General features: G+C 40.3%; 1 protein-coding gene across 2 annotated transcripts; it reads left to right on the top strand.

Annotated features, from left to right (window-relative positions):
• Nucleotides 1-123: 123 nt before the first annotated feature.
• Nucleotides 124-24,647, top strand: BPNT1 (3'(2'), 5'-bisphosphate nucleotidase 1). 2 transcript variants are annotated; one of them, XM_068986239.1, is made up of 10 exons: nucleotides 124-241; nucleotides 6,083-6,210; nucleotides 9,825-9,929; nucleotides 10,630-10,737; nucleotides 12,141-12,189; nucleotides 14,937-15,028; nucleotides 16,032-16,076; nucleotides 19,316-19,513; nucleotides 22,188-22,293; nucleotides 24,085-24,647. In XM_068986239.1, the coding sequence occupies exons 2-10, from the start codon at nucleotides 6,091-6,093 to the stop codon at nucleotides 24,231-24,233; spliced, it is 972 nt and encodes a 323-aa protein (XP_068842340.1). In that variant the 5' UTR covers nucleotides 124-241; nucleotides 6,083-6,090; the 3' UTR covers nucleotides 24,234-24,647. The 2 variants fall into 2 exon arrangements, with proteins under 2 accessions (XP_068842340.1, XP_068842341.1); XM_068986240.1 differs by lacking the exon at nucleotides 16,032-16,076.
• Nucleotides 24,648-27,760: the final 3,113 nt, after the last annotated feature.

The raw sequence follows: 27,760 nt of genomic DNA, 5'->3' as shown, positions 1-27,760 counted from the left end.
AAACCCGGAAAGTGGAGTGCGGAGTCCGAGCAAGTGGGGAGTCAGAGCCGGCGACGGGCAAGCAGCTCTTCTGAGCCTGCGCGGAATTAGCCGCATGCTCAGTAGCCGGGGTAGGGTTGCTCCGCATCTGCTGTTGACCTAGCCCAGGAGGGTGAACGGTGCCCGGGACCTGGTGCCTGGTATCGCTCTTCTGGTTACCCCTGAAGGGTGTTTCGTCTGACTTGGTCCCAGTCTTGTCACCGTAAGTAATTTTCTCCCCTTTGGGTCAGCGCAAGGGCCTTAGGCAGATCTGAGTAGTTTACTCGTCCCCTTAACTCCATCTCTCTGCACAGATACGAAGAGATTCAAGGGGTTTATGTAAAAAATAATAATAATACTAGTAAAAATTACGTCAGTCAGGGTGCCTCTCCAGATACTTCAACTTTGGACCGAGATTCTTGAGTGTCAGTATTTTGATTGTTTATCCCTGCTATTATTTTCATGCCCCTGGGTCTTTTTATGGCTCTATATTCTTGAAATAACAAGGCAAACCTGGATGGAGTTTAGTACACTCAAATGTAGAGACTGTCTTACGCCTAAAATTAAATTTCGTTAAATTAGCAGACGTTTTTCCTACTGTCTTTTCTGGTTAGTTCACTTGCTTGATACGTTTGGATCCCCTGAAAATGTAGTTGTTAGTTTAAAAGGTGTGTATATTTTACTGCTGATAAGATTTTCAAAAAAGAGGTTTGGCCCCTTTATATCCTTGGTAATAATGATCAGGAGGATTTTCCCTCACTCTAGAGCCAACATTGGCCGAATTTTCTTACCTATGCCTGTCTTACAAACGAACAATCATTTCTCATTGGTTTAGATTGCCTTTCTTTCATAATTAGTAAAGTTGAGGGTTCCCTGGTGGCTCAGATGGTAAAGAATCTGCCTGCAGTGCAAGAGACTTGGGTTTGATCCCTGAGTGGGGAAGATCCCCTGGAGAAAGAAATGGCAACCCACTCCAGTATTCTTGCCTGGAAATCCTGTGGATAGAGGAGACTGGGGGGTTACAGCCCATGGGGTCACAAAGAGTTGAACATGACTGAGTGACTAACACTTGAACATGTCATGATTTAATGGCTTTTACTTTTATTTTTCTAAGACTTGCCTTTAGTTGGTGTCATTTACCCAGTTTTACTGGATTATTCATCTTTTGCATATTGACATATGTAAGTCCTTTAACAACAATTAGCTCATTTGTCTAGTACGTAATACAAAATTTTTTCTCTGTCTCTCATCCGTTTGCTTACGGTATTTTGGTTATATAAACGTTTTAATTTTTATGCAGTCAGATATGTCAATTTATTATATAATGGATTCTTGGTTTTAGTCATGTTTAAAAGTCATTTTCCAAATTTATAAAACATTTCACTCATGTTTTATTCTTATGCTTTTATGTTTTCAGTGTTTAGTCTTAAAATCATGCTTTGGTCTGGAATTTACATTGCTATAAAGAGTGCAAAAAGATTCCAACATTTTTTTTTAGAAAATTAGCAATTAACAATGTTTTGCACAATTAACTTTCCTCCATGATTTAAATTACAACCTTTAGTGGATTTGGATATAACTCTGGAATTTGATGTCATTAATTTGTCTCAAATTCTGTCCAAGACTACACTTTTAATTACTATAATTTTATATCATATCCTATTTTGATAACTGGTGAGGAGAGTATCTCTGCCCATTGTTTTTTTTTTTTGCTTTGCCTTCTTTTTTTTTTTTAGAATTTGCTCTGTTACAGTCAGGTTCCAAAAGAGAAATAATCTAAGTATTTTGATAGGGAATTCATCATGTATTTTAAGTTCCTAATCTCCATATGTTCACCACATTTATATTGAGTTCAAGAAGCCACTCCCAGGCTGTGGGAAGAAATGGATCATTTGATTTCCGTTATTTCTGTCCTTCCGAACGAGCCCTGTTAGCAATTATAAAAATTTCTTAAGTGATAGGATGTTATGTTGATTGCCTTAAATGTCATACAGTTTTTTTTCCTGCTGTAAGCCCAGAATGTTGTGAAAAAAGAGCCTGAACTGTGTGTGATTCACGGTCATACTGGTTATCACTTTATATCCTCAGTCAAAATAACGTCGCAGAAGCTATAGGGATTTTTTGCCCTTAACGCTGTCCTAATGTCCCTGAACTGAATGTCCCTGCAGGATAGTCAGTAATGAGAACAATCATCGTAATAATGGTTAGCCAGCATTACTTAGTGTTTACTTTGTGCCAGGACTGATTTAACATTTATAACGACTCTATGTTACAATATTATTGTTAGCTCCATATTACTGCTTGAGGCACAGAGAATTTTAAGTGGCTTTCCCAAGGTCACAAAGCTAATGTGTGCCAGAGCCGGGAACTGAACACAGGAGGCAGTCTCCAGTGCCTGTGTCTTTAACCCCTGTTGTGTGGTTCAGTCACTCAGTCATGTCTGACTCTTTGTGACCCCATGGACCGCAGCATGCCAGGCCTCCCTGTCCATCACCAACTCCTGGAGCTTGTTCAGACTCACGTCTGTTGCGTCAGTGATGCCATCCAGCCATCTCATCCTCTGTCGCCCCCTTCTCCTCCTGCTCTCAGTCTTTCCCAGTATCAGAGTCTCTAATCCCTGTACTATTTTTGGGTGAGCTTTCAGAGAGACATGCTCACAAAAGATAGTGTTTTAGGACCCAGAAGATGTAAAACTGATAGAGAAGGAGGTACAGTGGATGTAATCTGAACTGCTGTAAGGAAGTGACGAACTTGCAGAAGGAGCTTTTTGGCCTTGCTTTGCCTTCACCTTTGCCATCAACAGGTAATTCTCATTTGGGGTGTGGGAGGGGACTTATCCTGTCTATAATAGGAAGGTCTTTTACAGGTTTTGCAATAATATGACTAGCTATATTTTCTTTACACAAAGAGCCAAAACTCTGTTCATTTATTTAAAAAATACTTAAGAAAATTACTAGGGCTTGGGGATAGCCTAATATCTTATCAATAGTTCAGTGTGGATCAAAGAAGTACTTCAGAGAAAATAGTAGAAATATTCTCTCCTTTACTAACTAAAAGTGATTTGCAAGATCTCTTTATAAATCATTGTGCTTTACATCAAACCTGATTTTTTGCATTCTTATAAAACTGGTATTTGTTTTAAAGGGTGATTCATAAGTATGGTACACATTCATTTTCTGAAGAATGTAACAAGAAGACAAAGCCTAAAGCTGTTCTTTAGAAAGAAAATACTGTGGCCTTGGCAAGCAGAAAAGGAAGTGGTTTTAGTCATATATAAAGCTTGCCAAGGCTGGGCTGGTTACTGAACTGGTTCAAAGGTAAATGATATCTGTGAAAAGTTAGAACATTATGCAGTGTGAGAAAATGATCTGCCTTTCACAGATGGCATTGTATAAATCATGGGGACTGAAAGAGCTCACGAGCACATTAAAATATCCTCAGTGGTTAAGACACCTGGGGAGTAGAGATCAGCTACCTGAAGACTACTTTTTCCAGCACAGAAAAAAATCAGTTCCATGGCTGATCATGGATATAAGGGAGTAGAGATAGGTCAATAAAGTGTTTGCTAAATCCTTCTCCTGTTTTCTGAGTTATTGCTGAAGTATTAATAGTAATCATTGTAAAGAGTTTTCCACGTTAGTGCTCAGTATGCCAAGAAAACGAATCTAACCTGATTATAATGTAATAAGATAAACAGGATTCAGATACATAGAACCCATTTTGTTTTTATCTTAGTTCCAGACAATTTCTATGTGTTCACATACATAGAAACCCATTTTATTTTTATCTTAGTTCCATACTGGTCCCAGTATGATATTCATTACATCAGTTTCAGTTGTCTTCCTTCTGAGGGGTTTCAGCTATTTCACATGTTTATTGTCTCAATTATGTTCATAACCCCCGTGAACAGAATGTGAATGATAGAAAAAAAGGTGTCAAGAGGTTAAAAAGTGCATCAGATTAAATATGCAGTCAGAAATTGGTGGGAAAATGATGGCTATTGCTGAATTGAGGTTAATAATGTCCTTTCTTTCTGTGTTGTGTTCCCTTATTGCATTGAAATCATGGTGACTTGGTTTGGTCAGAAGTGAGAGAGTTTTTGTCCCAGATGGGTTCCCCCTAGGCCCAAAATACAAGACAAAGTACAAGGATTGAGCACAAGAGGGCCATAAGGGAGTGTTCTCAGGATTCCTCATGGGAAGTGTGAAGGAACTAGGAACGAGCCAGCGGGCAGTGGGGGTGGGAAGCTGGGCCGTGGTGCAGCCCCAGCTAAGGCTCAGCCCACCCAGTGGGCATTTGGAAGCTAGGATGGCCCATTGGAATTGGGGCAGCAGCGCAGTTGAAGTGAGCAGTGGCCTTTATGTCTGCCTGTTGACCTGTTTTGGGTGAAATGACCCTTCTCAGATAAATTCCCAAAGAAAAGTGGCAGCTAAAGGCCATCTGTGGATGGCCCTTTCAGCAAAGGGGGAAGTAAGTGATTCAGCCTCAGAGGGGACGTGAGTAATGTATTTCAGCATCAGCATCAAAATCATCAATAAGAATGTACAGAAGAATGTATATGCATAACTGAATCACTTTGCTCTACAGCAGAAATTAATACAACTTTGTCAGTCAACTATACTTTAATTTTTAAAAGTCAGTAAGATTGCAGGATGTGAATCTGTATTTTCAAAGAGGAATATGTTTGATCCTGGTGGTGGTGGTTTAGTCGTTAAGTTGTGTCCGACTTTTGTCACCCCATGGACTGTAGCCTGTCAGGCTCCTCTGTCCATGGGATTCTCCAGGCAAAAATACTGAATGGGTTGCCATTTCCTTCTCCAGAGGATCTTCCCAACCCAGGGATCGAACCTGATCTCCTGCATTGCAGGCAGGCAGACTCTTTACCGACTGAGCTACAAGGGAAGTCCCATACTTGATCCTAAAGACTGTTTTTCGATATTTTTTGTTGGGCCAGGGGCTACATGACACTCCTCACTTTCCCAAATGATTGGTCTTCACTCCTATGACCATGCTATTTGTTCTGTTTGTCTGCTGCCGAAGTGTTAGTTGCTCAGTTGTGTCTGACTCTTTTCGATCCCATGGACTGTAGCCCATGAAGTTCCTCTGTCCATGGAATTTTCCAGGCAAGGATACTGGAGTGGATTGCTGTTCCCTTCTCCAGGGGATTTTCCCTACCCAGGGATTGAACCCGGGTCTCCTGCACTGCAGGCAGATTCTTTACCATTCTAGTCACCAGGGAAGCCCCTGGTTAAATAACTAGCGGGTGAAATTATATTTAATGTCTAAAGGAATATTCATTGGGTTTCAGAAACTAAATGTAATCACATGCAACCCCTCCCCTTTTAAACTATTAATACATCCCACAGAAGAGCTTCCCAGGTGACAAAGTGGTAAATAATCCGCCTGTCATTGCAGGAGATGCAGGAGACTTGAGTTCTATTCCTGGGTCGAGAAGATTCCTGGTAGGAAATGGCAACCCACCCCAGTATTCTTGCATGGAAAATTTCATGAACAAAGAAGCCTGACGGGCAATAGTCCAGGGGGTCGCAGAGGTGGATACAACTAAACGCACACACATACATGCACACACACTTCCCACGTATACACACATCACTTATGCTATTCATCCCTCTCTTGGCATTACCTGTTTTATAGACATTAGGTTATAGCATCTCACCCGCAGCCCAACAAAATATTAGCTCTCATTAGGGCACATAGTATATTTTTAGCCCCTGAACCACCTTTTAATGCACAGCATTTGCACATTACACACATCATACATCAAACATTTCACATGCTCATAGGCCTAAACCAGTTACCTCTATGCCTCAAAGTGTCCCACCTGCTGAGAAAAAGAATACTGCTGAATTTATTGGGAGAGCTGATGCTGAAATGGAGCCTTTTCCCAAGTCTCTTTCAGTAAATGTTTATTAGAGAATCCACACAGTTAATTGAAGCAGTCCCAAGGAAGAGCTCAATATCTATGTGTTGAACTGAATTCAGGTAAATGAAACCAGCAGCTGGTTTTGAAAGTAACAGAACATTTCTCTTGATTTCCCTTTAGGGCCCATCATGGCATCCAGTCCCACTGTGTTGATGCGGTTGGTGGCTTCGGCATATTCTATTGCTCAAAAGGCAGGAACGATAGTCAGGCGTGTTGTCGCCGAAGGAGACCTGGGTATCATTGAGAAGGTACTGAAAGTCTCATCTCATTTCATACCACCTCCATTATTGTTCCTTGAGGTTTAGGTAAAAGGATGTACTAATCTAGACACACTCAACAGTTGAAATAGTCAGTGGCTTCCTTATGGAGACTGCAAGACCCTTAGTTCAAATGGGTTCCACTTCTGCTCTGAAAAGGACTCCAGACTTCCTACATCCAAAGCTTTCATTTGTATGACTGGGTCTTCTGACCACTGTCCAGCTCCAGAGCACTGGGACCAAGCTTCATATCCTGAAATAATCTACTTCAGATAGAGTCGTCCTGTCCTTAGTGAACTTGACATATTTGGTCAAGTCTGGTATTTAAATAAATATCCCTTATATTCAAAGCTTTTGATGGTTTTTTTTTTTTCTTCTTCATGGAAAAGACACCTAAAGCAAAGTTTTTCTTTCCAGTATGATAACTAAAAACTTGAGTAAATTATCGGAAAGATAGTTTAGAATGGTAGTTGATTCTTAAAAGAAGTCTCACCCTGCATGTGTTCTAGTTTAAAACATAATTTCTTCCACAGGATTTGTTATTTCACATTACAAATTTGACTTCTCGTCATAATCTTTAAGAAAGATTGTATTGTAGTTTTACAAAAGTGGGAAAATTTTAGGATATTATAAACATTTTGATGGTTTGAAATAGAGATGTAGTTAAAACACTACTTTATGATAAGTCAAGCATCTACTTAAGGCTACTTATATAAAAAAATAAGGACCTTATATACAAGTAAAAAAAAAAACTTAGAAATAAGTTCCTGTGAACTAATTATAAGATTTTTAGCATAACTTCTTTTAAAAATTAAGACTAAAAATCACAAGAACAAGTAAAATAAATCTCATTTCTTTTTTTGATAGATTCTTGGGCTTAATAGTATAGGAAAGATATATATAGGGTATTTTGATCTTGAAGTCAAAATTGATTTTGAACCAACCTTTTAAAAAAATATTATAGTACCTCATTTTCCATTTTCAGAAGTACTCGTTTTTTATAATATATAAATGACATCTTCCATCCCTTATCCTGAACCTTGGTTGATATACTCATAAACTCTGAACATTGTCAGTGTTACCCCCCAGTTTTTTTCGTTATTCAGTTTCACCCTGGAAAAGGGTCATTGGTGACAGATCAGAGGATTCTGCTCTTGACTGTCTCTCTTTAGCCATTAACTTAAATACAGTATAAAAACTTTATTGAATGCATATTTCCCAAAGTGTTGTTAAAGAGGAGGCTGAAAAAAAGGATGCTGATCAAATTTGTCAATAAAAATGAAGCTGGGAGGGCTAGTTAATGTATTGGATCACAGAATCAGTATTCGAAATAGTTGCCAACTCTGAGAAAGTTGGGCCAAATTCAACAATATATTACAATAGGAATAATTATAGAGCCCCATATTCTGTGTTCAAGTACTTAGGAGTGAGTCTGATTCAAATTTGTTTGAAAAAGAGGTTTTAGTTGATCACATACATGCTCAGTGACAGATTAACAGTGTAAAACAGCTACTTTAGAAGGCTACTGATCTTGCTATCTTTTCTTTCTTATCATTTTCTCTATTATGAAACATAGGAAGTGGAAAAAATTAGCAAAAAGTACAAAATCATCTATCAGGCCACCACTGCCAATGTTTTGGATCATATCTTTGCATATTTTCCCCTTAGCATCACTTTGTTTAAATTGATTTTCTGTTGTGATTATATTAGATGGGCCACTTTGTAGTGTATAGCTAAAGAGCAATAGAAATACAGTGTTCAAGTTAGAAAAAGAGATAATAGGGACTTCCTTGGTGATACAGCAGCCAGGACTCTGCACTTCCAATGCAGGGGACACAGGTTTGATCCTTGGTTGAGGAACTAGATCCCACATGCTGCAGCTGAGGGTTAGCTTGCCATAGCTAAAAGGATTTACATGCTGCAACAAAGATCAAAGATCCTGCCTGCTACAGCTAAGGGTTAGCTTGCCATAGCTAAAAGGGGTTACATGCTGCAACAAAGATCAACGATCCTGCATGCTGCGGCTAAGACCTGGCACAGCCAAATAAATAAATACATAATTTTTTAAAAAAGAAAGGAAAGAAAAACAATAATAACTTCACTGTCCTCTCTACTGGTCAGATACTCTTGGTACTTTATATCGACTTGTTTACACCTCATTTTAAAGGAGACAGGACAAAATCAGATTTGTCACACAAAATATCCAGAATGGTGAGGTCTGGCACTGTGTCAGTAGAAAGAGCAGGAAATATCTTACCTATCGAGTATTTGGGATAGCTTTCCTCATAGAGTTGAATGACTGTCATTGCTTCTTTCCCTCTGAAGCAGTGGTCCTTAAACTTGACTGCTAAGTGAGTAATCTTCAATTTCAACAAACCTTTATAGTAGTTTCATCCCACAGTTATTTTCAGAGCACCTACTATGTGCCAGGCACAGTACTTTAGGAAATAGAACAAAGTTCTCTGCCTTTGCAGCACGGCATTCTAGCAGAATTGTTCTTGGCATTGAGATAAGCAGCAAACTTCAGTGTTGCAGAAAAAAATTTGATTTTCACAATCATTCCCACCAAAGTTCTTCCTGTTGAAGATAATCTGTTCAGTTCAGTTCAGTCGCTCAGTCGTGTCCAACTCTTTGTGACCCCATGAATCACAGCACACCAGGCCTCCCTGTCCATCACCAACTCCCGGAGTTCACTCAGACTCATGTCCATCGAGTCAGTGATGCCATCCAGCCATCTCATCCTCCGCCATCCCCTTCTCCTCCTACCCTCAATCCCTCCCAGCATCAGAGTCTTTTCCAATGAGTCAACTCTGCATGAGGTGGCCAAAGTACTGGAGGTTCAGCTTTAGAATCATTCGTTCCAAAGAAATCCCAGGGCCAATCTCCTTCAGAATGGACTGGTTGGATCTCCTTGCCGTCCAAGGGACTCTCAAGAGTCTTCTCCAACACCACAGTTGAAAAGCATCAATTCTTCGGCGCTCAGCTTTCTTCACAGTCCAACTCTCAATCTGTAAATCCACCTAAACAGGCATGTATAAATTGTGACATATCCTAACTGGTTGAAAACAAGATAACAAAGCGGTCACTGTGTTTCACAAGTGTGATTTTACGACATGTGGATTGAGTTGAATGCCATAGGTGAGTTAGGTAGTAAATATTACTGCTGTTCAGTTTCATACTTTTTATAGTTTTAAAATAAGAATTTTGAAATAAGAAATAATCATTCTGAGGACCTCTTGAATTATTAGAATTAGGATTAGTGAGTGAAATTTATAGAAGAATCCATATCAGAATACTGTTAACTGCCTTGAAAAATGTATAAAGTTCCTGTCAACCTGCTTGAGCAAAAGATTAATGTAGAGATCTGATAAAAGAAATTTGTGAGCTGGGGCAGAAAATGTTCTAAATAATTTAAAAGTTCGTTTTCAAACTTTAGCCACTAGAGGTCCCATGAGGAAAACCAAGCCAAGAAACTAGCTGACTCATATGATGTTAAGCTGCATCAGTCTTAAAACAGACTGTAATTTAAATGGATATAGATAGTCACATGAGACATCAAAGAACAACTTTATTAGTTCTGCTAAAATGTACTTTCTTTGTTGCAGACCTGTGCCACAGACCTGCAGACCAAGGCTGACCGATTAGTTCAAGTGAGCATATGTTCTTCATTGGCACGGAAGTTCCCCAAACTAACAATTATAGGGGAAGAGGTGAGACTTGTCAGGGATACCATGTTTTTTTTTTTAATCTCTGTTTACCATATGGATTTGTAATTGTCACTTTTTATACACTACTTTTATGATTGCAAGCATTATATTTTTGTGTTTTAACATAAAAATAACTGTGATGTTCCTTGGACTTTCAGGAAATGTCTGCTTTTAATAATTTGGTCTATTTCTAGACCAGATGTCTCAGTTCTTGACCATAGACAATGTGGTTACGCTTGTGACATCAGCATACAAAATATAAGATAAGCAGAATTCTCCAACTTTGAAATAAAATGAGTTTTGTTCCTGTTTTTTTGGTGTTTTTTTTTTTTTCAATTAACACTTACTTGCCTATTTATTCAAAGACTAACACTGTGAAGGTGAAGGAACTGACATCTCATATATTTGAGAGTAAGACATAGCTGATATCAGAGCCACTTGTGTAGATAAGTGTATAATACTTGAACATTCTTTTGTTTCTAATCCTTGTTCAGGATAATAAAGTTAGGGCCCTTTGTAATCAACTTTGATGAGCCATATGTGATTTGTTTTTGCAGTTTTATTCCGTTAGCTTTAAAAGCTCCAAATAGAAATGGTAAACAGAACTAGCGAAACCTATGACGCTGTGTTACTTGTTATTGAGACAGAGGGCATTCTGTAAACAGGAAATAGCTTCGGTCATCACCAGTATTCCCTGCTTTAGGATCTGCCTCCTGAAGACGTGGATCAAGAGCTGATTGAAGATGGTCAGTGGGAGGAGATACTGAAGCAGCCGTGCCCATCACAGTACAGTGCTATCAAGGAGGAAGATGTATGACCCATACTATTACTTACCTCTCTATTAATCTTCTGTTTTTGTTGTAGTAAAGGAAATAAAATCTGCCATCATAATAAAAAGTTGGTAGTTATAAAAAACAGGGCAACTAGGAACCTGAAATCTTTTAGAGCCAACATAGAAATGTCTGGCAACCATATGGGATGTCTCACCTATTAATTTTAAGTTCATTTTCTTATTCTGTTGATTTCCTCTTCATTCTAAAACTGTTACTAAAAGTACATTTGGGGGAATTCCCTGGTGATCCAGTGGTTAGGGGCTCTGTGCTTTCATTGCTGGGGCCCAGGTTCAATCCCTAGTCGGAGAACTAAGATACCACAAGCTGCATGGTATGGCCAATAATAATAATGATGATAATGATAATACTTTGAGGGAGAAAATCTAATTTGTTATTTAGTAGATTTGATAGTAAAACCTTTCGTGGGTAATTGGGATTGGAAAGTGATGAAATGGATCACTGCCTTATATTTTTGGAAGGCCGTAAAAATTACCCCCCTTGCTTTTTACAGTTGCTTAAATTAAATCTGTGACTTCAGATAGCTATCATACTTCTTTAATGTTCGCGTTTTAGTTTCTTTAACACACATTCGTCGAGCACATACTATGAGTAAGGTGCTTTGTTCTGTGATATGGAGTATAGAAAGAAGAGACATGATGTCTTCCATCAGAAATATGCCCTCATAAATTCACATCAAGTGTTGTAATCCTAGTGGTTCATGACTGTGTATCCTGAATCATATTAAAAGTCCTAAGGAGAGAGGATTTCTTATCTATTCTATTTCAGTCTTATAAACGTTTCATTTTTCTTGGCCATATATACACTGTGTCCTTAAGATAGTCAAACTGTCATTATTTTTTCTAAATCAGCATTTATATATAAAAATGAGTAGTATCCGCACAACACATTTTTGGTGCCACTTTAAAGTTTTCCTTGCATCACAGTCTGGAGCTCAGGATGTTCATGGCAATGTGTTGCAGTTGTTTAGGTGACAGTAAATTTTTACCAGTTCAGCATTTATATATTGTAAAAAATTTTGTTGAAGTACAGTTGATTTATAGTGTTGTGTATCTTTGATTACAAAATACTTTTTTACTATTTTTCTTTGATTATTACAAAACTGATGACATTCGCTTAAGTCTCCCATAATTTCAGAAATGAAAAAGATAGTTTTTAGTTTATCTATTTAAATCCTTTTTTTTTTTTTAATTTCTGGGTTTTTTTGGCTGTCCTGTGAGGCTAGCAGGATCTTAGTTCCCCAACCAGCAATCAAACCTGGACCCATGGCATTGGAAGTGAGGAGTCCTAACCACTGGACAATCAGGCTATTTCCACTTTTTAAAATTTTATATGCTTAATTTGGACACGTCCTCTTTTTCAGCTTGTGGTCTGGGTTGATCCTCTGGATGGTACCAAGGAATATACCGAAGGTTAGTGTCTCTTTTGTATTTGTCGTTTATATCTGTATTGGCAGCAATAGGACTAGTATATGACGTCCAGTTCAAATACCAATCCCCCCAGTACTCCACCAGTCCCACCCAGAGGTCCCATACACAACGATAACTGACATTAAGCCAGTGTAACCAAAGAGACTGTACTGACCCCCCAACTTTATTAGGTAGAAAAACAAGAGCATTGCTGCATTGCCTTGCTCTGCCAGCATCCCATGGTGCCCGTGCCTCACTCCCGTCCTCTGAGAACTGCTGTCTCACTTCACAGCATCACCTCTAAAGATGGGTTTTGAAACATAATGCAATATTTCTCCCTCCTGAAGTGATCTAAGATGAGCGGACTTAGAAAGCAGCAAATTAAAGTTGGCAACATTGAAGGGAAATGGACCAGGCTCGGAGCCAGAGTGGTAGATTTTAGGAGCACAGCATAAGCTTAGACTCTTATTTTTGAAAGAAAGATTAGCATAGGTTTTCTTGTATTGGTTCTCAGCTTCATGGCTTAAAAAAAGAAAACGTCTCATAATCCCTAGAAAAAACTTTCTCTGTCCTTGGACGAGACACATCTACAAGTGAATTCCATAGTGTGTATGTGTATTTGTCCAGAAAACGTCTCTATAATCCATTGAGAAATAGGAGAGCTCCAGACAGTTTAAGTGAGTATAAGAGCAGCTAAACAACTGGTTCAGATCTCAGCCCCCGCATCCAGAAAGGTTGATTCACTAGCTCTGCAGAGGAGTCTAAGAATCTGTATTGAAAAAATGGAGCCAGTTCATTCTAATGCCGTCTTCCCTGGTGGCTCAGATGGTAAAGAATCTGGCTGCAATGTGGGAGACCTGGGTTTGATCCCTGAGTCAGGAAGATCCCCTGGAGAAGGGAATGGCAACCCACTCCAGTATTCTTGCCTGGAGAATCCCATGGACAGAAGAGCTTGGAGGGAAACAGTTCATGGGGTCACAGAGTTGGACACAATTGAGTGACTAGCACTTTGTTTCACTTTCATTCTGATGCTGCTTGTTAGTTCATTGTCCCCACTGTGAGACATCTTAATTTAGAGGCTTGAAATACAAATCTAGATGGGAATCCTGGAATCAAGAGTGATCTAGTAGGCAGAAGTGAGTCAGATGGTGATAGGGACACAGAGGAATCTAATGATGGCTGTGGAGTTATGGCTGATTTACTTAACTGGTTTACAGGTTATTACTAATGAGACCGCGTGTATCAATCAGTTCAATTAAGTGGCCATAGTCCCTGGTCAGCACTCTCTTATAATTTGTGTATATTGGCAGAAGTAGGTTTAATCAAGGATGCTGCTGCTGCTGTCGCTTCAGTCGTATCCGACTCTGTGCGACCCCATTGACAGCAGCCCACCGGGTTCCACCGTCTCTGGGATTCTCCAGGCAAGAGTACTGGAGTGGGTTGCCATTGCCTTCTCTGTAATCAAGGATCAGTCACTTCAGTTCATTTCAGTTGCTCAGTCATGTCCGACTCTTTGTGACCCAATGAATTGCCGCACGCCAGGTCTCCCTGTCCATCACCAGCTCCAGGAGTTCACCCAAACTCATGTCCATTGAGTCGGCGATGCCATCCAGCCATCTCATCCTCTGCCGTCCCCTTCTCTTCCTGCCCCCAATCCCTCCCAGCATCAGAGTCTCTTCCAATGAGTCAACTGTTTGCATGAGGTTGCCGAAGTATTGGAGTTTCAGCTTTAGCATCAATCCTTCCAAAGAATACCCAGGACTGATCTCCTTTAGAATGGACTGGTTGGATCTCCTTGCAGTCCAAGGGACTCTCATGTGTCTTCTCCAACACCACAGTTCAAAAGCATCAATTCTTCAGCGCTCAGCTTTCTTCACAGTCCAACTCTCACCTCCATACATGACCACTGGAAAAACCATAGCCTCGACTAGACGGACCTTAGTCGGCAAAGTAATATCTCTGCTTTTGAATATGCTGTCTAGATTGGTCATAACTTTCCTTCCAAGGAGTAAGCGTCTTTTAACTTCATGGCTGCACTCACCATCTGCAGTGATTTTGGAGCCCCCCAAAATAAAGTCTGACACTGTTTTCACTGTTTCCCCATCTATTTGCCATGAAGTGATGGGACCAGATGCTATGATATTAGTTTTCTGAATGTTGAACTTTAAGCCAACTTTTTCACTCTCCACTTTCACTTTCATCAAGAGGCTCTTTAGTTCCTCTTCACTTTCTGCCATAAGGGTGGTGTCATCTGCATAACTGAGGTTATTGATATTTCTCCCAGCAATCTTGATTCCAGCTTGTGCTTCTTCCAACCCAGCGTTTCTCATGATGTACTCTGCATAGAAGTTAAATAAACAGGGTGACAATATACAGCCTTGACGTACTCCTTTTCCTATTTGGAACCAGTCTGTTGTTCCATGTCCAGTTCTAACTGTTGCTTCCTGACCTGCATATAGGTTTCTCAAGAGGCAGGTCAGGTGGTCTGGTATTCCCATCTCTCAGAATTTTCCACAGTTTATTGTGATCCAGACAGTCAAAGGCTTTGGCATAGTCAATAAAGCAGAAATAGATGTTTTTCTGGAACTCCTTGCTTTTTCCATGACCCAGCAGATGTTGGCAATTTGATCTCTGGTTGAATCACTGTAAAATCCTTACCTTTATTGCAAAAATAACTCGGGAGCCATTGATGTGCTGCTGCTGAGTCATAACATGAGTTATGTAATTGATACGAGTTTTCTTCTTTTTAGGTCTTCTTGACAATGTAACAGTTCTTATTGGAATTGCTTATGAAGGAAAAGCCATAGCAGGAGTTATTAACCAGCCATATTACAACTACCAGGTATTACTCTTAAATGATACCAAAATATTTTTTCAGATAAATAATTATGGTGTTCTAAGATTCTTAATGCTATCTAATCTAGTGGTTTCTAGCTTGGTTGCACCTGCAATCTGGGGGAACTTTTCAAAGTAAGCATTCCCAGGTCACACCCCAGATGTACTGAGTCAGACCTCTGGGGGTGATGATACCAGGAATGTGTATGTATTTATGGGACTATACACAGACACACTGTATGTGTTATATATGTTTTTTTAACATATGCCTTATGATTCAAATCATAAGCAAAATTTTGGGAATTACTGATATGGTTCTTGATTAGCTTGGTCATTGAGGCACCTGATTTACAGGTGGTGCTTGAAGCACGTTGAAGAAATGAACCATTTCAACCAAGAAAAGAGGCTAGCAGTGTTGTTTTGCAGGTAATTGCACATAATGCCTAAATTATGGTCAGCATTAAATAGATGTGCTCTTGCACTGTTTCCTCTTATTTTGTCTCTCTAATCTGCTTTGACTTTCTACTGTACTCTCAAGAAATTGTCTTCCCTAGAACAAGAGGCTAATGTACTTCCAAATCAGGAATATTACCATTAGATCACACGAAATGTTAAAGGAAATTGTTGAAATAAGGGATTTACATTAGTAAATCTTCAGAGAAGAAAGATTTAGTAGATCTTTAGAGAAAAAAGTAACCAGAATGGGGACTATTACTTCTGAATCTCTAAATTGAGTTAAGAGCAGGATTTCTGCTTCTCAGATAACTTTGGGTTTTTCCTACCATGTATATGATTATAACTTTTTTCGTTACAATCATGTGCTTCTTAAGAGTGTCATGTAAACTTTAAGGTAATCTAATACTGTTACTTAAAAGAGAGGCGTCTAATTCATAGATAATATTGCAATGCATGGCACCTTTTTTCAAAAAAAAGGTTTAAGTGCTTTGGAGTTACTAAAAATTTCCATCATTTCTTTCTGAAGTTAGAATACTTGTATTCACTTTCCACAGAACGATGAAAATCAGAAGTTAAGGGAACCCAGGAATGACGCAAAGGTGAGAAAAATAGCTAGGCTTTTGGCTCCACTGGTAGGTAGAAAGAAGTAGGCAGTGTGTGGTACCCCAGGCAGCCAGTGTCTATGCCATTTCCCAGCTCGTTTTCCCCTGTTCTGCTTCTTTCCTTTGTTACCATCCTTTTACCGCCTTTCCTTCTGTATACTCTCTTTCTCTTTGTCTCGTCCTTCTCTCTTGCTTATGCCTTAAAATTTGTTGCAACAAGGAGAAAAGTCACGCAGCTTTGTTGGTAGTTTTCAAGGCTGAATGTTCAACTTAAAATCTTCATCATTTATCAAGAGCTTCCTGTGTACTGCCAGACTCAAGGATCTACATGCATTATCTCGTTCTGATACGCACCATCATTCTTTAAGGACACCTTCATCCCCATTCAAAAGATGAGGACACTGAGACAAATAACTTGCCCTGGTTGGTCACTGGCAGATCTGGAATCTAAACCACAGTCCACACGCTATACCGCTCTCTTAGTCACATAAAGGACTTCTCACAATTCAGACTGTATTATTGCTTCTAACAGATACTGAAGCTGGGAAGTACTCAAATTGAAAGAGCATGGCAGAACCTACTGTATAGCACAGGGTACTCTACTCAGTGCTCTGTGATGACCTAAATGGGAAGGAAATCCAAAAGAGAGGGCATATATGTGTATGTAGAGCTGATTCACTTTGCTGTATAGCAGAAATTAACACAACATTGTAAAGCAGCTATCCTCTGATAAAAACTTTTAAAAGAAGAATTCTGAACAGGATTAAATTAAAAAAAAAAAAAAGAGCATGGCATAGTGCAAAGAAACCCAGTCTGTCTGAACATCAGAGCTAGCTCCTTAACCATTATACATCTTACTTATCTCATCAGTAAGATGAAAGTGTTAGCCTTTATTACACCCAGACAGTTGGTGTGGGCACTCTGAATGAGAGAGACAGTGAGAGAGGCTGAGAGATCAAGAGCTCAGAGGGAGGCTAGCCGGCTGCCTCGTGGGGTTTGCATTCACCTTGCCAGGGCGCCAAGAGTCCATGGTCTCATCCTCTTTGCCTTCATGTTCATTTACACAGGGCATGTGAGTTTTCTAGGGCCCAGAATACTCATGTCCCCTATTAAGTACGCTTTCTTTTGTTTTTCAGAATGACTGGAGAGCTGAATTAATAAGTAGGGTTTTTTTTTTTACTGTTTTTATTTACTTATTTTTCTAATATTTTTAATTTTTTGGCCACACAACACGTGGGATCTTAGTTCCCCAACCAGGGATCTAACCCACACCCCCTGCATTGGAAGCATGGATCTTGACCACTGGACCGCCAGGGAGGTCCCCATGAATAGGTTTCTTAAGAGTATGAAGTTGGTCTTGGCAATTGAGCTGAAGTGTAATGAGCACCGGAGCCCATCAGTACGCTGAAAAGTCCAGCCTCTCCTATGGTGTAGACGCGAGAGCAAACAGGAGAAGCAGGCGAGCATGCACTGAGCCCCAATGCCTGTTCTTTGGTTCCTCTGTTTCCCCATTTGCAGAGTGCTCCCAGCACCCAGCCTCCTCGCCTGTAAAGAACCACCTTGCCAGTGACATGCCCCTCCCCAGGCAGTCAGTCCCTTTCCAGGTGACTGATGATTGGACAGGTGTAAAGGCCTGGCATTTCCTCCCAGTTTGCGATATGTTCTCCCCAGTTTGGTACAACCCTGAGGAGCTGTTTGGGCTCCAGAGCTCCCCCTGGGGTTGGCTGAAGCTGTGGTTGGGTCTGCATCATAGCTCAGTTTCTCCCTCTGCCCACTCACACCACCTCCCCTCCTTTGCACAGTGTGGATCCCAAGGGCACTCCTTCACAAACACCCTTCTTAACTCAGAGCCCGCTTCCCAGGGAATCCAACCCTGCAACACAACCATCTTTCACTGTAACAGCACCCAGAGTACTGCTCTAGGGTAAACAAGATGATGTGTGTGAAAGCATTTTGACAAGTGCACGGAGGTAGATTGTCTAGTTCAGTGATGACAGATATTGGCTTTGAACACAGACGAGCCTCAGTTTGATTATGATCTCCCTAGAGTCCTTGGAGAAGGAAACGGCAACCCACTGCAATATCCTCGCCTGGAAAATTCCATGGACAGAGGAGCCTGGTAGGCTGCAGTCCATGGGGTCGCAAAGAGTCAGACATGACTGAGCAACTTCACTATACTATATACTATAGAGTCCTTGGTCAGGTTACTGAAAGATTCCAAAACTCATGCTCCTCATCTGTAAAATAAGGATGATAATACCTATTACATGGGACTGTTCTGAGGATTAAATGAGATAATACATGTAAAGCTCTTAGTACTAAACATGCCTGGTACATGTTTAGTATTCAGTATAAATACATGTCTGTATATCTACTCTATTGCTATTAGTGATATTTTGATGACTTTGTGTTAACCATTTTAGGCATCAGGTTTAGTTTCCTCGAAATACAGGTTATGTTTTTCTGTGCAAAGCCTATCGTTATAATAATGTGGTTGAAAATTCTTTGAGCTCTGCAAAGGAAAATACAGATTCTGGGATTGCATTGTCATTGTCATTTTACCACCATAATTGTCAGTAAAATTTTTTAACCCTGACGCCGTTATCCGTGGCCACTTTTCAGCATTAGCTTCTTGAGTCACTTTGTCTCTATAGCAGCCAAATATGTTATCACCATTTCCTGTTCCCGTAGTAAGGTGATCCCTGTTGTTCCTTGGACAATCAAAAGTAATCAATACACGGTATTTCATTTCCTGGGAATTTATGTACCTTTCGCAAAACAGCTCTTTGCAAATACAATAATGAGGCCGTTGGATTATCCTAAGAGGACCGGGAATCAGTATGTGATATTGCCTTTCCTGAAGACTCCGGGCAATAACCAGAAGTTTCTTTCCATACTTTTGAAGTCCAGTTATTATTATTATTATCATTTTGGCTGTGCTGCATGTCTTGCAGGATCTCAGTTCCACAACCAGGTATAGAAACTGGACCATGGCAGTGAAACCCAGATCCTAGCCACTAAGCCACGAGGGAACTCCCAATTATTAACCAAAACAACAATGAGAATAATCAGTTGATCCTCTCAGGAAAATTTCCTTGTTGATGATATTGTTTTGTACTTTATAACATTACCATTTTTTTAAATCATGCTGCTGATATAACTAAATGTTGTATTTATAATGAACCTTTTTCTCTAAGTGATGACAAGCTTTGCTGTTGTTTCATCTGTTTACACAGGCAGGACCAGATGCTGTGCTGGGGAGAACTATCTGGGGAGTTTTGGGTTTAGGTGCCTTCGGGTTTCAGCTGAAAGAAGTGCCCGCCGGCAAACACATCATCACAACTACCCGGTCCCATAACAGCCAGTTGGTTACAGACTGCATCACAGCTATGAACCCTGATGATGTGCTGAGAGTGGGGGGAGCAGGAAATAAGGTATGCAGATCCGTCCATCATCTCCTCTGAAATGCAACTGAATCACTGAAAGAAATAACTGAGCTTTTACAAAATGTGAAATCAGTTTGGGAGAAGAGAAGAGAAGATTGTTATTTGCCATTAAAGACACATTTCAGCAACATTTGATTTTTTTTTTAACCTAAGAGAGTTCAGTGATAATATAAGTCATTTGCATAAAGCCCCCTGCCTGTTGCCAGTCCTTATTTTCTCAAGGACCCTCTTGGAATACTTCCTAGATCTTCTACAGACTCTAAGGATGGGCCTGCGCGCCCCTCCCTGGATGCCTCCCCCCTTCATTCATTTAGGCCCACATCCTGAGAACATGGTGAAATGAAACACAGTTTGATCTCCATCCCTGATCTCCTCTCATCTGATTGCCCCTTGGTTATCATCTTGATGACATCCTTCAAGCATCTCAAATTCAGCATCCCCAGTTGGAGCGCATCCTCTCTCTACCAGCGCCCAGATGTGTTCCACTCGCTACTTCCTATCTGCTTAATGGCATCGCCATTTGCCTAACTCTTCTAGCCAGACACCTGAAAGTCATCCTCCTTCCTTCCTCACATCCTATCGATCTGATCCTACTTTCAGATCTTTTTAATTCTCCTCTAAAGTCTCGTCCATCTCAACTGCCAGTGCCCTAGTTGAAACCTATCAATCATCCTGCATCCAGACTTCACAGCAGCTTCCAAAGTGGTTCCCCATTCAAGGCCATGTCCTCACAGTGCCGCTAGAGCGATGAGAACACATAGCCTATCATGGCACTCCCCTGCACCACATCCCTGGGTGATTCCACCTCACAGCAGTTGAGAGTGGGATGTAAATTCCTCTAAATCCTGACAGCCAAATGCCCCTAAGCATGTGTTTTTCCCACTTGTGTGTCAGGGGCAACAGATGATAAATATTTATTGAACTGAATGGAATTCATTTCTCCTCCCTTATCCTTTGGAAGTGGGCTTCCCTGGTGGCTCAGATGGTAAAGAATCTGCCTGCAGTGCGGGAGACCTGGGTTCAGTCCCTGGGTTGGAAAGATCCCCTGGAGGATGGCATGGCAACCCCCTCCAGTATTCTTGCCTGAAGAATCCCCATGGACCGAGGAGCCTGGCAGACTACAGTCCACAGGGTCGCAAAGAGTTGGTCACGACATGAGCGACTTTGTAAGCAACTAAGCACACACACCTTTGGAAGCAATAATCAGCTATTTCTAGATTCTTCAAAAGCATTTGCTTGTAACAGGGTGAAAATTGGAAGTAACAATATTTTGAAAAAAAAAAACTTTAAACATCTCAAAGTAAAAATATATTCTTGGTATTCCCTGAAATATGATTTCTCTTTACTCCTACTTTTGTAACTACAAAACCCATTACCTCTTTTATTCTCAAGGGGTACCACTCCCCATTGGAACAAAGTCCCCATCCTGCACAACCTCCCACCTCTTTTTCTTCTATGAAAAGACTTTGTTGGGCAGTTCTTAACTTTTTTGCGTCAAGGACTTCTTTGAAAGATCTAACAAAAGTTACAGCTAGCCCCTCTTCTCTCAGAAAGTATTCCTGGCACAGTTCTTGGCACATAATAAAGACTTGACACAGATTTCCTCCAAGAAAGAGAAAGCTTTTACTCAGAAGTCTACAGCAAGGTTTAACGGTTTGAAGGTGTTCTTGAATACAGTAATCCTAAAAAGAGTAGCAGGTTACCTTGTGTTCACTGAGGTTCTTTCTCCTCATTCTCCTGGGCTGGTCTTTTCATCTCAGTATTAGCAGTCTGAATTTTATAGTTCTAGTTGTTTCACAGTGTAACCAAAACATAAGCCAAGTGGCAAGTTTATGTTTAGAGTTGCACAGTTTCTATTGGCAACCTTATTTTTATATGAATATTACAGGTATTAGTAACATGCAAAATTCACACTTTGGTAGCAGAAATAATAACAAGTATGATTCTAAAACATGGCTTCCCAGGAGGCTCAGTGGTAAAGAATCCACCTGCACTTCAGGAGATGCAGGAAGTGCAGGTCCGATTCTTGGGTTGGGAAGATCCCCTGGAGAAAGAAATGGCAACCCACTCCAGTATTCTTGCCTGGAAAATTTCATGTTCAGAGGAGCCCAGTGGGCTGCAGTCCATGGAGTGAAAAAGAGTCAGACTTGACTGAGCATACACACACGCATGATTCCTAAACAAAGACTTATGAAACTGCTTGTTGGATTAGTCAGCATCACACATCTATTAGAACTTATCACAACTTATACATTACTGTGCTGGCTGATATTTCTGTCTTCTTTACATAGTAATGGTCAAATTTTTACAAAACTAAAAAACTTTACTTTTTCTACAACAAAATATATACAGCTTTCACAATAAAAAGAAAAACAACATAAAAAAGGGAAAACTTTCTTTTCCTAACTTGGAATATGAAGAGGCTTCAGATAGCTTATTTGACTACTTCCCCCCTGCTCAGATCACTGTATAATTACACATGTACTCTGTATGTTTCTTCATAATATGCGTGTCATTTATACCTGCTGAAGGCTTTAACCTAAGTTGAGTCTGACTGAGGAATCGAAATGCTTGAGAAAAAAAAAAAAAAACTAGCAGTTTCTCTTTATTGGTACCTCAGTCATTTCATAGTCAAGGGATTATTACTCTCTTAACCTTACAGATAATTCAGCTGATTGAAGGCAAAGCCTCTGCTTATGTATTTGCAAGTCCTGGATGCAAGAAGTGGGACACCTGTGCTCCAGAAGTCATTTTACATGCTGTCGGAGGTTAGTCCATTTTATTTGGGGGAATTACAGGTTTTATACAGTTTTCATATTATGCTGGGACATAATATTTCAGTAGTATTACTTTACCTAGACTCTTGAAATGTAAATAATAGAAGGAAAGTTAGAGATTATACAGTCTAACCCCTGCATTTTATAGGTAAGAAAGTAGATTTCCAGCAAACTCATTCTTTAGTTAGTTTCTCCTTTGGACCTTGACCTGCACGTAGTTAACTAAATGAAATCCTTATTAATGTATGGCTTTAATGCTTTTAGGGGTTTTTTCTCTTGAAAAGCAGAATATTTATTGTGATTATCCTCACTTCAGTTAGTTTCTTCTAAGCCAATATTGATAAATGTCTCAGGGCTAGTGCTGAAGATCATAGACTTGGAATTTTTTTTCTAACTCCAAAAATACTACAAATATATACATAGCAAGATGATTTTTCACATTCAGATAGACATCAGATCACATCTATATTGTGGCAGGGGGTACCACAACGTGTGGCTCATGGGATGTTAGTTCCCCATCCAGGAATTGAATCCGGCCACAGGCTTCCCTTGTGGCTCAGCTGGTAAAGAATCCACCTGCAATGAGGGAGATCTGGATTCGATCCCTGGGTCAGAAAGATCTACCTGAGAAAGGAAAGGCTACTGACTCCAGGATTCTGGCCTGGAGAATTCCATGGACTGTATAGTCCATGGGGTCACAAAGAGCTGGACACAAATGAGCGACTTTCACTTTCACAGCAGTGACAGCACAGGGTCCTAACCACTGGATTGCCGGGGAACTCCTGTGATCACATCGACTCTTAAACGCTCGATTTTCAGTCTGTCATTTCTCCTGGTACATTATTGCATCAATGCCTCGTTAGCACATTACATGACAGGGAAGTTAAATGCATCACAATCCGTTCTCATTCTCATTAGGGCTTCTCTGGTGGTCCAGTGGCTCTGCACTGCCAATACAGGGAATGTGAGTTCAGGCCCTGGTTGGAAAACTCAGATCACACATCTGCAACTGAGCCAGCCCACGGCAATTGCTGAGCCCATGCCTGACAACTGGAGAAGCCCGTGAGCTGCAGCAAAGACCCAGTGCAGCTAAAAATACACTTTAAAGGGGGAGAGGGGCTGGCAGGAGAAAATGCAGACAACAAACAAAAATGTTAAAGGAAACTGTAATATGGCACAGTTATATTTTATGAACATACTTCAGCTCTTACCGAATGAAGTGTTACTGATAAATGGTAAAATGAAGGAAATACTTTAGAAAGCAGGAGTGGGTGATGGAATAGAATCAACAGGAAAATAATCACTCCAGAAAAAGAGAAGTTAATTGATACCAAGAAATATAAATTGAAAAATTCCTGTTTTGTAAACCAGATTTCTGTAGGGTACAGAACCAGTTGTTACCTGAATTTCATTCTTGTCTTTCAGAGGAAGGTAAAAAGTTTCCCTACTCCCACTGGACATCCCTGATGGTCCTGTGGTTAAAATTCTGCACTTTCAGTGCAGGGGGTATGGGTTCAATCCCTGGTTGGGGAAATAAGATCCCACATGCTGCACAGTAAGGCAAAAAAAAAAAAAACACTAAATTATTTTAATCAAGGAGGAAAAAATAATGACAGCCTTTAGTTAGTCTTAAACTGCAACAGAAATTAACACTTAACCTTTGCAGTCCCTCCTCATCTTCCTGATTTTATCCAACATTCACTGTATATTATTACATAGGGAAGCAAGAAACGCTTAGATGATCTGATCAGTCATTGACATTGTATTGATGTTTTTCCACAGGCAAGTTAACCGATATCCATGGAAATGCCCTTCAGTATAACAAGGAGGTGAAGCACATGAACTCGGCCGGAGTCCTGGCCACACTGAGGAATTATGACTATTATGCAAGTCGAGTTCCCCAGTCTGTTAAAAATGCACTTGTTCCTTGAAGGGAAATCTCGTCAACTCAGCCAGGAGAAGGACTTGGTTCTCAAAAATAATACATTCTAAAACTAATTGAATGGAATTTGAGCTCTACTTGTACTTCATTGTTGATCACCAGTTTACATTTGATTACTTAGGAGTAGGAAGTAGAATTTTTAAATGTCTTGATAAATCAATCACCCAGACCAATTTTGACATCTGGAAAATTTGCAAAGTCACTCTGTGTCACATTTCTTTTCTTCCTTTTATTTGGTGCAGTGAAAGAAAAGTTTATTTCCAATTTGCTGTCCTGATCCATTGTTGAATCAACATTCCTATTTTGTAAACCAGATTTCTCTAGGGCATAAAACCAGTTGTTACCTGAATCTCATTCTTGTCTTTCAGTGTAATGTAAAAAGTTTCCCTACTCCCATCCTGAATACATTAAAATGTCATTGTATATGTTGAAGAAACAGATTTTGGAGAAATGTTTCTTTATAATAAATTATTTACTTTTAGCTCTTTCTCTTATTCACCAGCTTTTTTTGTCTCAAGTTATTTGAAAATGATATATTTTCTACTGTGGGCATTACTTTAATCTTACAGCATCATAATGCAACCTAACTGGAAAGTGGGGTAATTGACCCTATTCCTTCCAAAGGGAAATTATAATACATGCTATCAAAATTATTTGGACATTCTGCCTACATTTTTATATTTTAAGTCTCTGTCCCATGCTTTTAAATAATTTTTCTGTTATTGGATTAAGCAATTGGTTTAAATTAATCATCCCCTAACCCACTCCAGTGTTCTTGCCTGGAGAATCCCAGGGACGGGGAGCCTGGTGGGCTGCCGTCTGTAGGGTCACACAGAGTCGGACACAACTGAAGCGACTTAGCAGCAGCAGCAGCAGCAGCAACCCACTACATGTCAAAATTACCTGGGAAGCTTTTCAGAAAATATGAATTCACAGCCCAGTGATATTGATTCTTTGTTTCATCCTGCATAATACTTCAATATGAGTGAAAATTTTACACTCTATATTTCCAAAATAAGATCATTAACACATTTGAACAGGGTATGTCCATATGATGATAATGATATTTGGCTTACCCTAATAGTTTCAACTGCATATTTCCAATATTTCTTACAGAAACTAAATTTTGATTCACTGTTTTTTCATTTTATATTTTACTGGAGTATAGTTGACTTACAACATTGTCTTAATTTCAGGTGTACCACAAACCCATTCAACTATACATATACACACACTGGGTTTCTCTGGTGTCTCAGATGGTAAAATATCTGCCTGCAATGCAGGAGACCTCGATCTGTGGGTTGGGAAGATCCCCTGGAGAAGGGAATGGCAACCCACACCAGTATTCTTGCCTAGAGAATTCCATGGACAGAGGAGCTTGGCAAGCTACAGTCCTTGGGGTCCCAGAGTCAGACAAGACTGAGAGACTAACACCCACACACACATATACATACATAGATTCTTTTCCCATATAGGTTATTACAGAGTATAGAGTTCCCTGTGCTATAGAGTAGGTCCTTGTTGGTTATCTTATATATAGTAGTGTGTGTATGTTAATTACAAGATCCTAATTTGTAACATCTCTCCCATCCCATGTTTCCCCTTGGGTAATCATGTTCAGTTCAGTTCAGTCAAACTGAACTGAATGTCTGTCGAGTTGGTGATGCTATCCAACCATCTCATCCTCTGTGGCCCCCTTCTCCTCCTGCCTTCAATATTTCCCAGCGTCAGGATCTTTTCCAGTGAGTCAGTTCTTTACATCAGGTGGCCAAAGTATTGGAGCTTAAGCTTCAGCATTAGTCTTGCCAATGAATATTCAGGACTGATGTCCTTTAGGATTGATTGGTTTGATCTCCTGGCAGTCCAAGTGACTCTCAAGAGTCTTCTCCAACACCACAGTTCAAACGCATCAATTCTTCGGCGCTTAGCTTTCTTTATAGTCCAACTCACATCATACATGACTACTGGAAAAACCATGGCTTTGACTAGACAGACCTTTGTTGGCAAAGTCTCTGCTTTTTAATATGCTATCTAGGTTGGTCATAACTTTTCTTCCAAGAAGCAAGTGTCTTTTAATTTCATGGCTGCAGTCACCATCTGCAGTGATTTTGGAGACCAAGAAAATAAAGTCTCTTGCTGTTTCCCCATCTATTTGCCATGGAGTGATGGGACCAGATGCCATGATCTTAGTTTTTTTGAATGTTGAATTTTAAGCCAGCTTTTTCACTCTCCTCTTTCACTTTTGTCAAGAGGCTCTTTAGTTCCTCTTTACTTTCTGCCATAAGAGTGGTGTCATCTGCATATCTGAGGGTGACTGATATTTCTCCCAGCAATCTCGATTCCAACTTGTGCTTTATCCAGCCTGGCATTTCTCATGGTGTACTCTGCATTCTAAAGGAGATCAGTCCTGGGTGTTTGGAAGGATTGATGCTAAAGCTGAAACTCCAGTACTTTGGCCACCTCATGCGAAGAGTTGACTCATTGGAAAAGACTCTGATGCTGGGAGGGATTGGGGGCAGGAGGAGAAGGGGATGACAGAGGATGAGATGGCTGGATGGCATCACCGACTGATGGACGTGAGTTTGAGTGAACTCCGGGAGTTGGTGATGGACAGGGAGGCCTGGCGTGCTGCAATTCATGGGGTCGCAAAGAGTCGGACACAACTGAGCGACTGAACTGATCTGAACTGATCTGAACTGAAGCAGGGTGACAATATATAGCCTTGACATACTCCTTTCCCGATTTGGAACCAGTCTGTTGTTCCATGTCCAGTTCTAACTGTTGCTTCTTGACCTGCATACAGGTTTTGCAGGAGTCAGGTAAGGTGGTCTGGTATTCCCATCTCTAAGAATTTTCCACTGTTTGTTGTGATCCACACAGTCAAAGGCTTCAATATAATTAATGAAGCAGAAGTAGACGTTCTGGAATGAGTTTGTGATTCTGTGCATTTTAAGATGGGGACTCAGCAGTCCCTTGAAGATAGCGCTCACTAGAGAAGATGATGGACTGCTGTTTTCCAGGACACCCACTGTCCAGCAGGAAGTCTTAGTGGCTTTGACACCATTGGCCCCTGCCCCTTATAACGAGCTCTTCACACTGTCCTGCTTTTCCTCTTCTCCCTACTGGCCACTCCTACTCAGTCTCCTTTCTTGGTTTCTCTTTGTCTCCCTTTCCATGATTGTCAGTATTCACCATGATTCTGTCCTAGGTTCTCGCTAGGTGGTCTAATCCACAAATAATGACTTCATTGATGGGTCTTTTACCTAGAATTCCAATATCTGTATCTAGTTTAGAATAATCAGACTCTAGATTTCTATACCCAAAATCCTACTTTGATGTTTCACAGGTGTCTCTGAATTATCATGTGTAAAAACTCTTAATTCTTGCCGGTGTGTACTGCTGCTGCAGCTAAGTCGCATCAGTCATGACTGACTCTTTGCGACCCCATAGACAGCAGCCCACCAGGCTCCCTCGTCCCTGGGATTCTCCAGGCAAGAGTATTGGAGTCGGTTGCCA

The sequence above is a fragment of the Capricornis sumatraensis genome, chromosome 14 (assembly GCF_032405125.1).
Source record: "Capricornis sumatraensis isolate serow.1 chromosome 14, serow.2, whole genome shotgun sequence".
NCBI lineage: Eukaryota > Metazoa > Chordata > Mammalia > Artiodactyla > Bovidae > Capricornis > Capricornis sumatraensis.
Note: the sequence above shows the minus strand (reverse complement) of the source record. Positions and strands in the feature narration are given on the sequence as shown.

Excerpts from the sequence above, each read along its gene's own strand:
- BPNT1 (XM_068986239.1), top strand. The coding sequence starts at position 6,091 with ATGGCATCCAGTCCCACTGTGTTGATGCGGTTGGTGGCTTCGGCATAT. Across the intron at positions 9,930-10,629 it reads TAACAATTATAGGGGAAGAG|GATCTGCCTCCTGAAGACGT; the intron begins GTGAGACTTGTC and ends TCCCTGCTTTAG. Across the intron at positions 19,514-22,187 it reads TGGGGGGAGCAGGAAATAAG|ATAATTCAGCTGATTGAAGG; the intron begins GTATGCAGATCC and ends TTAACCTTACAG.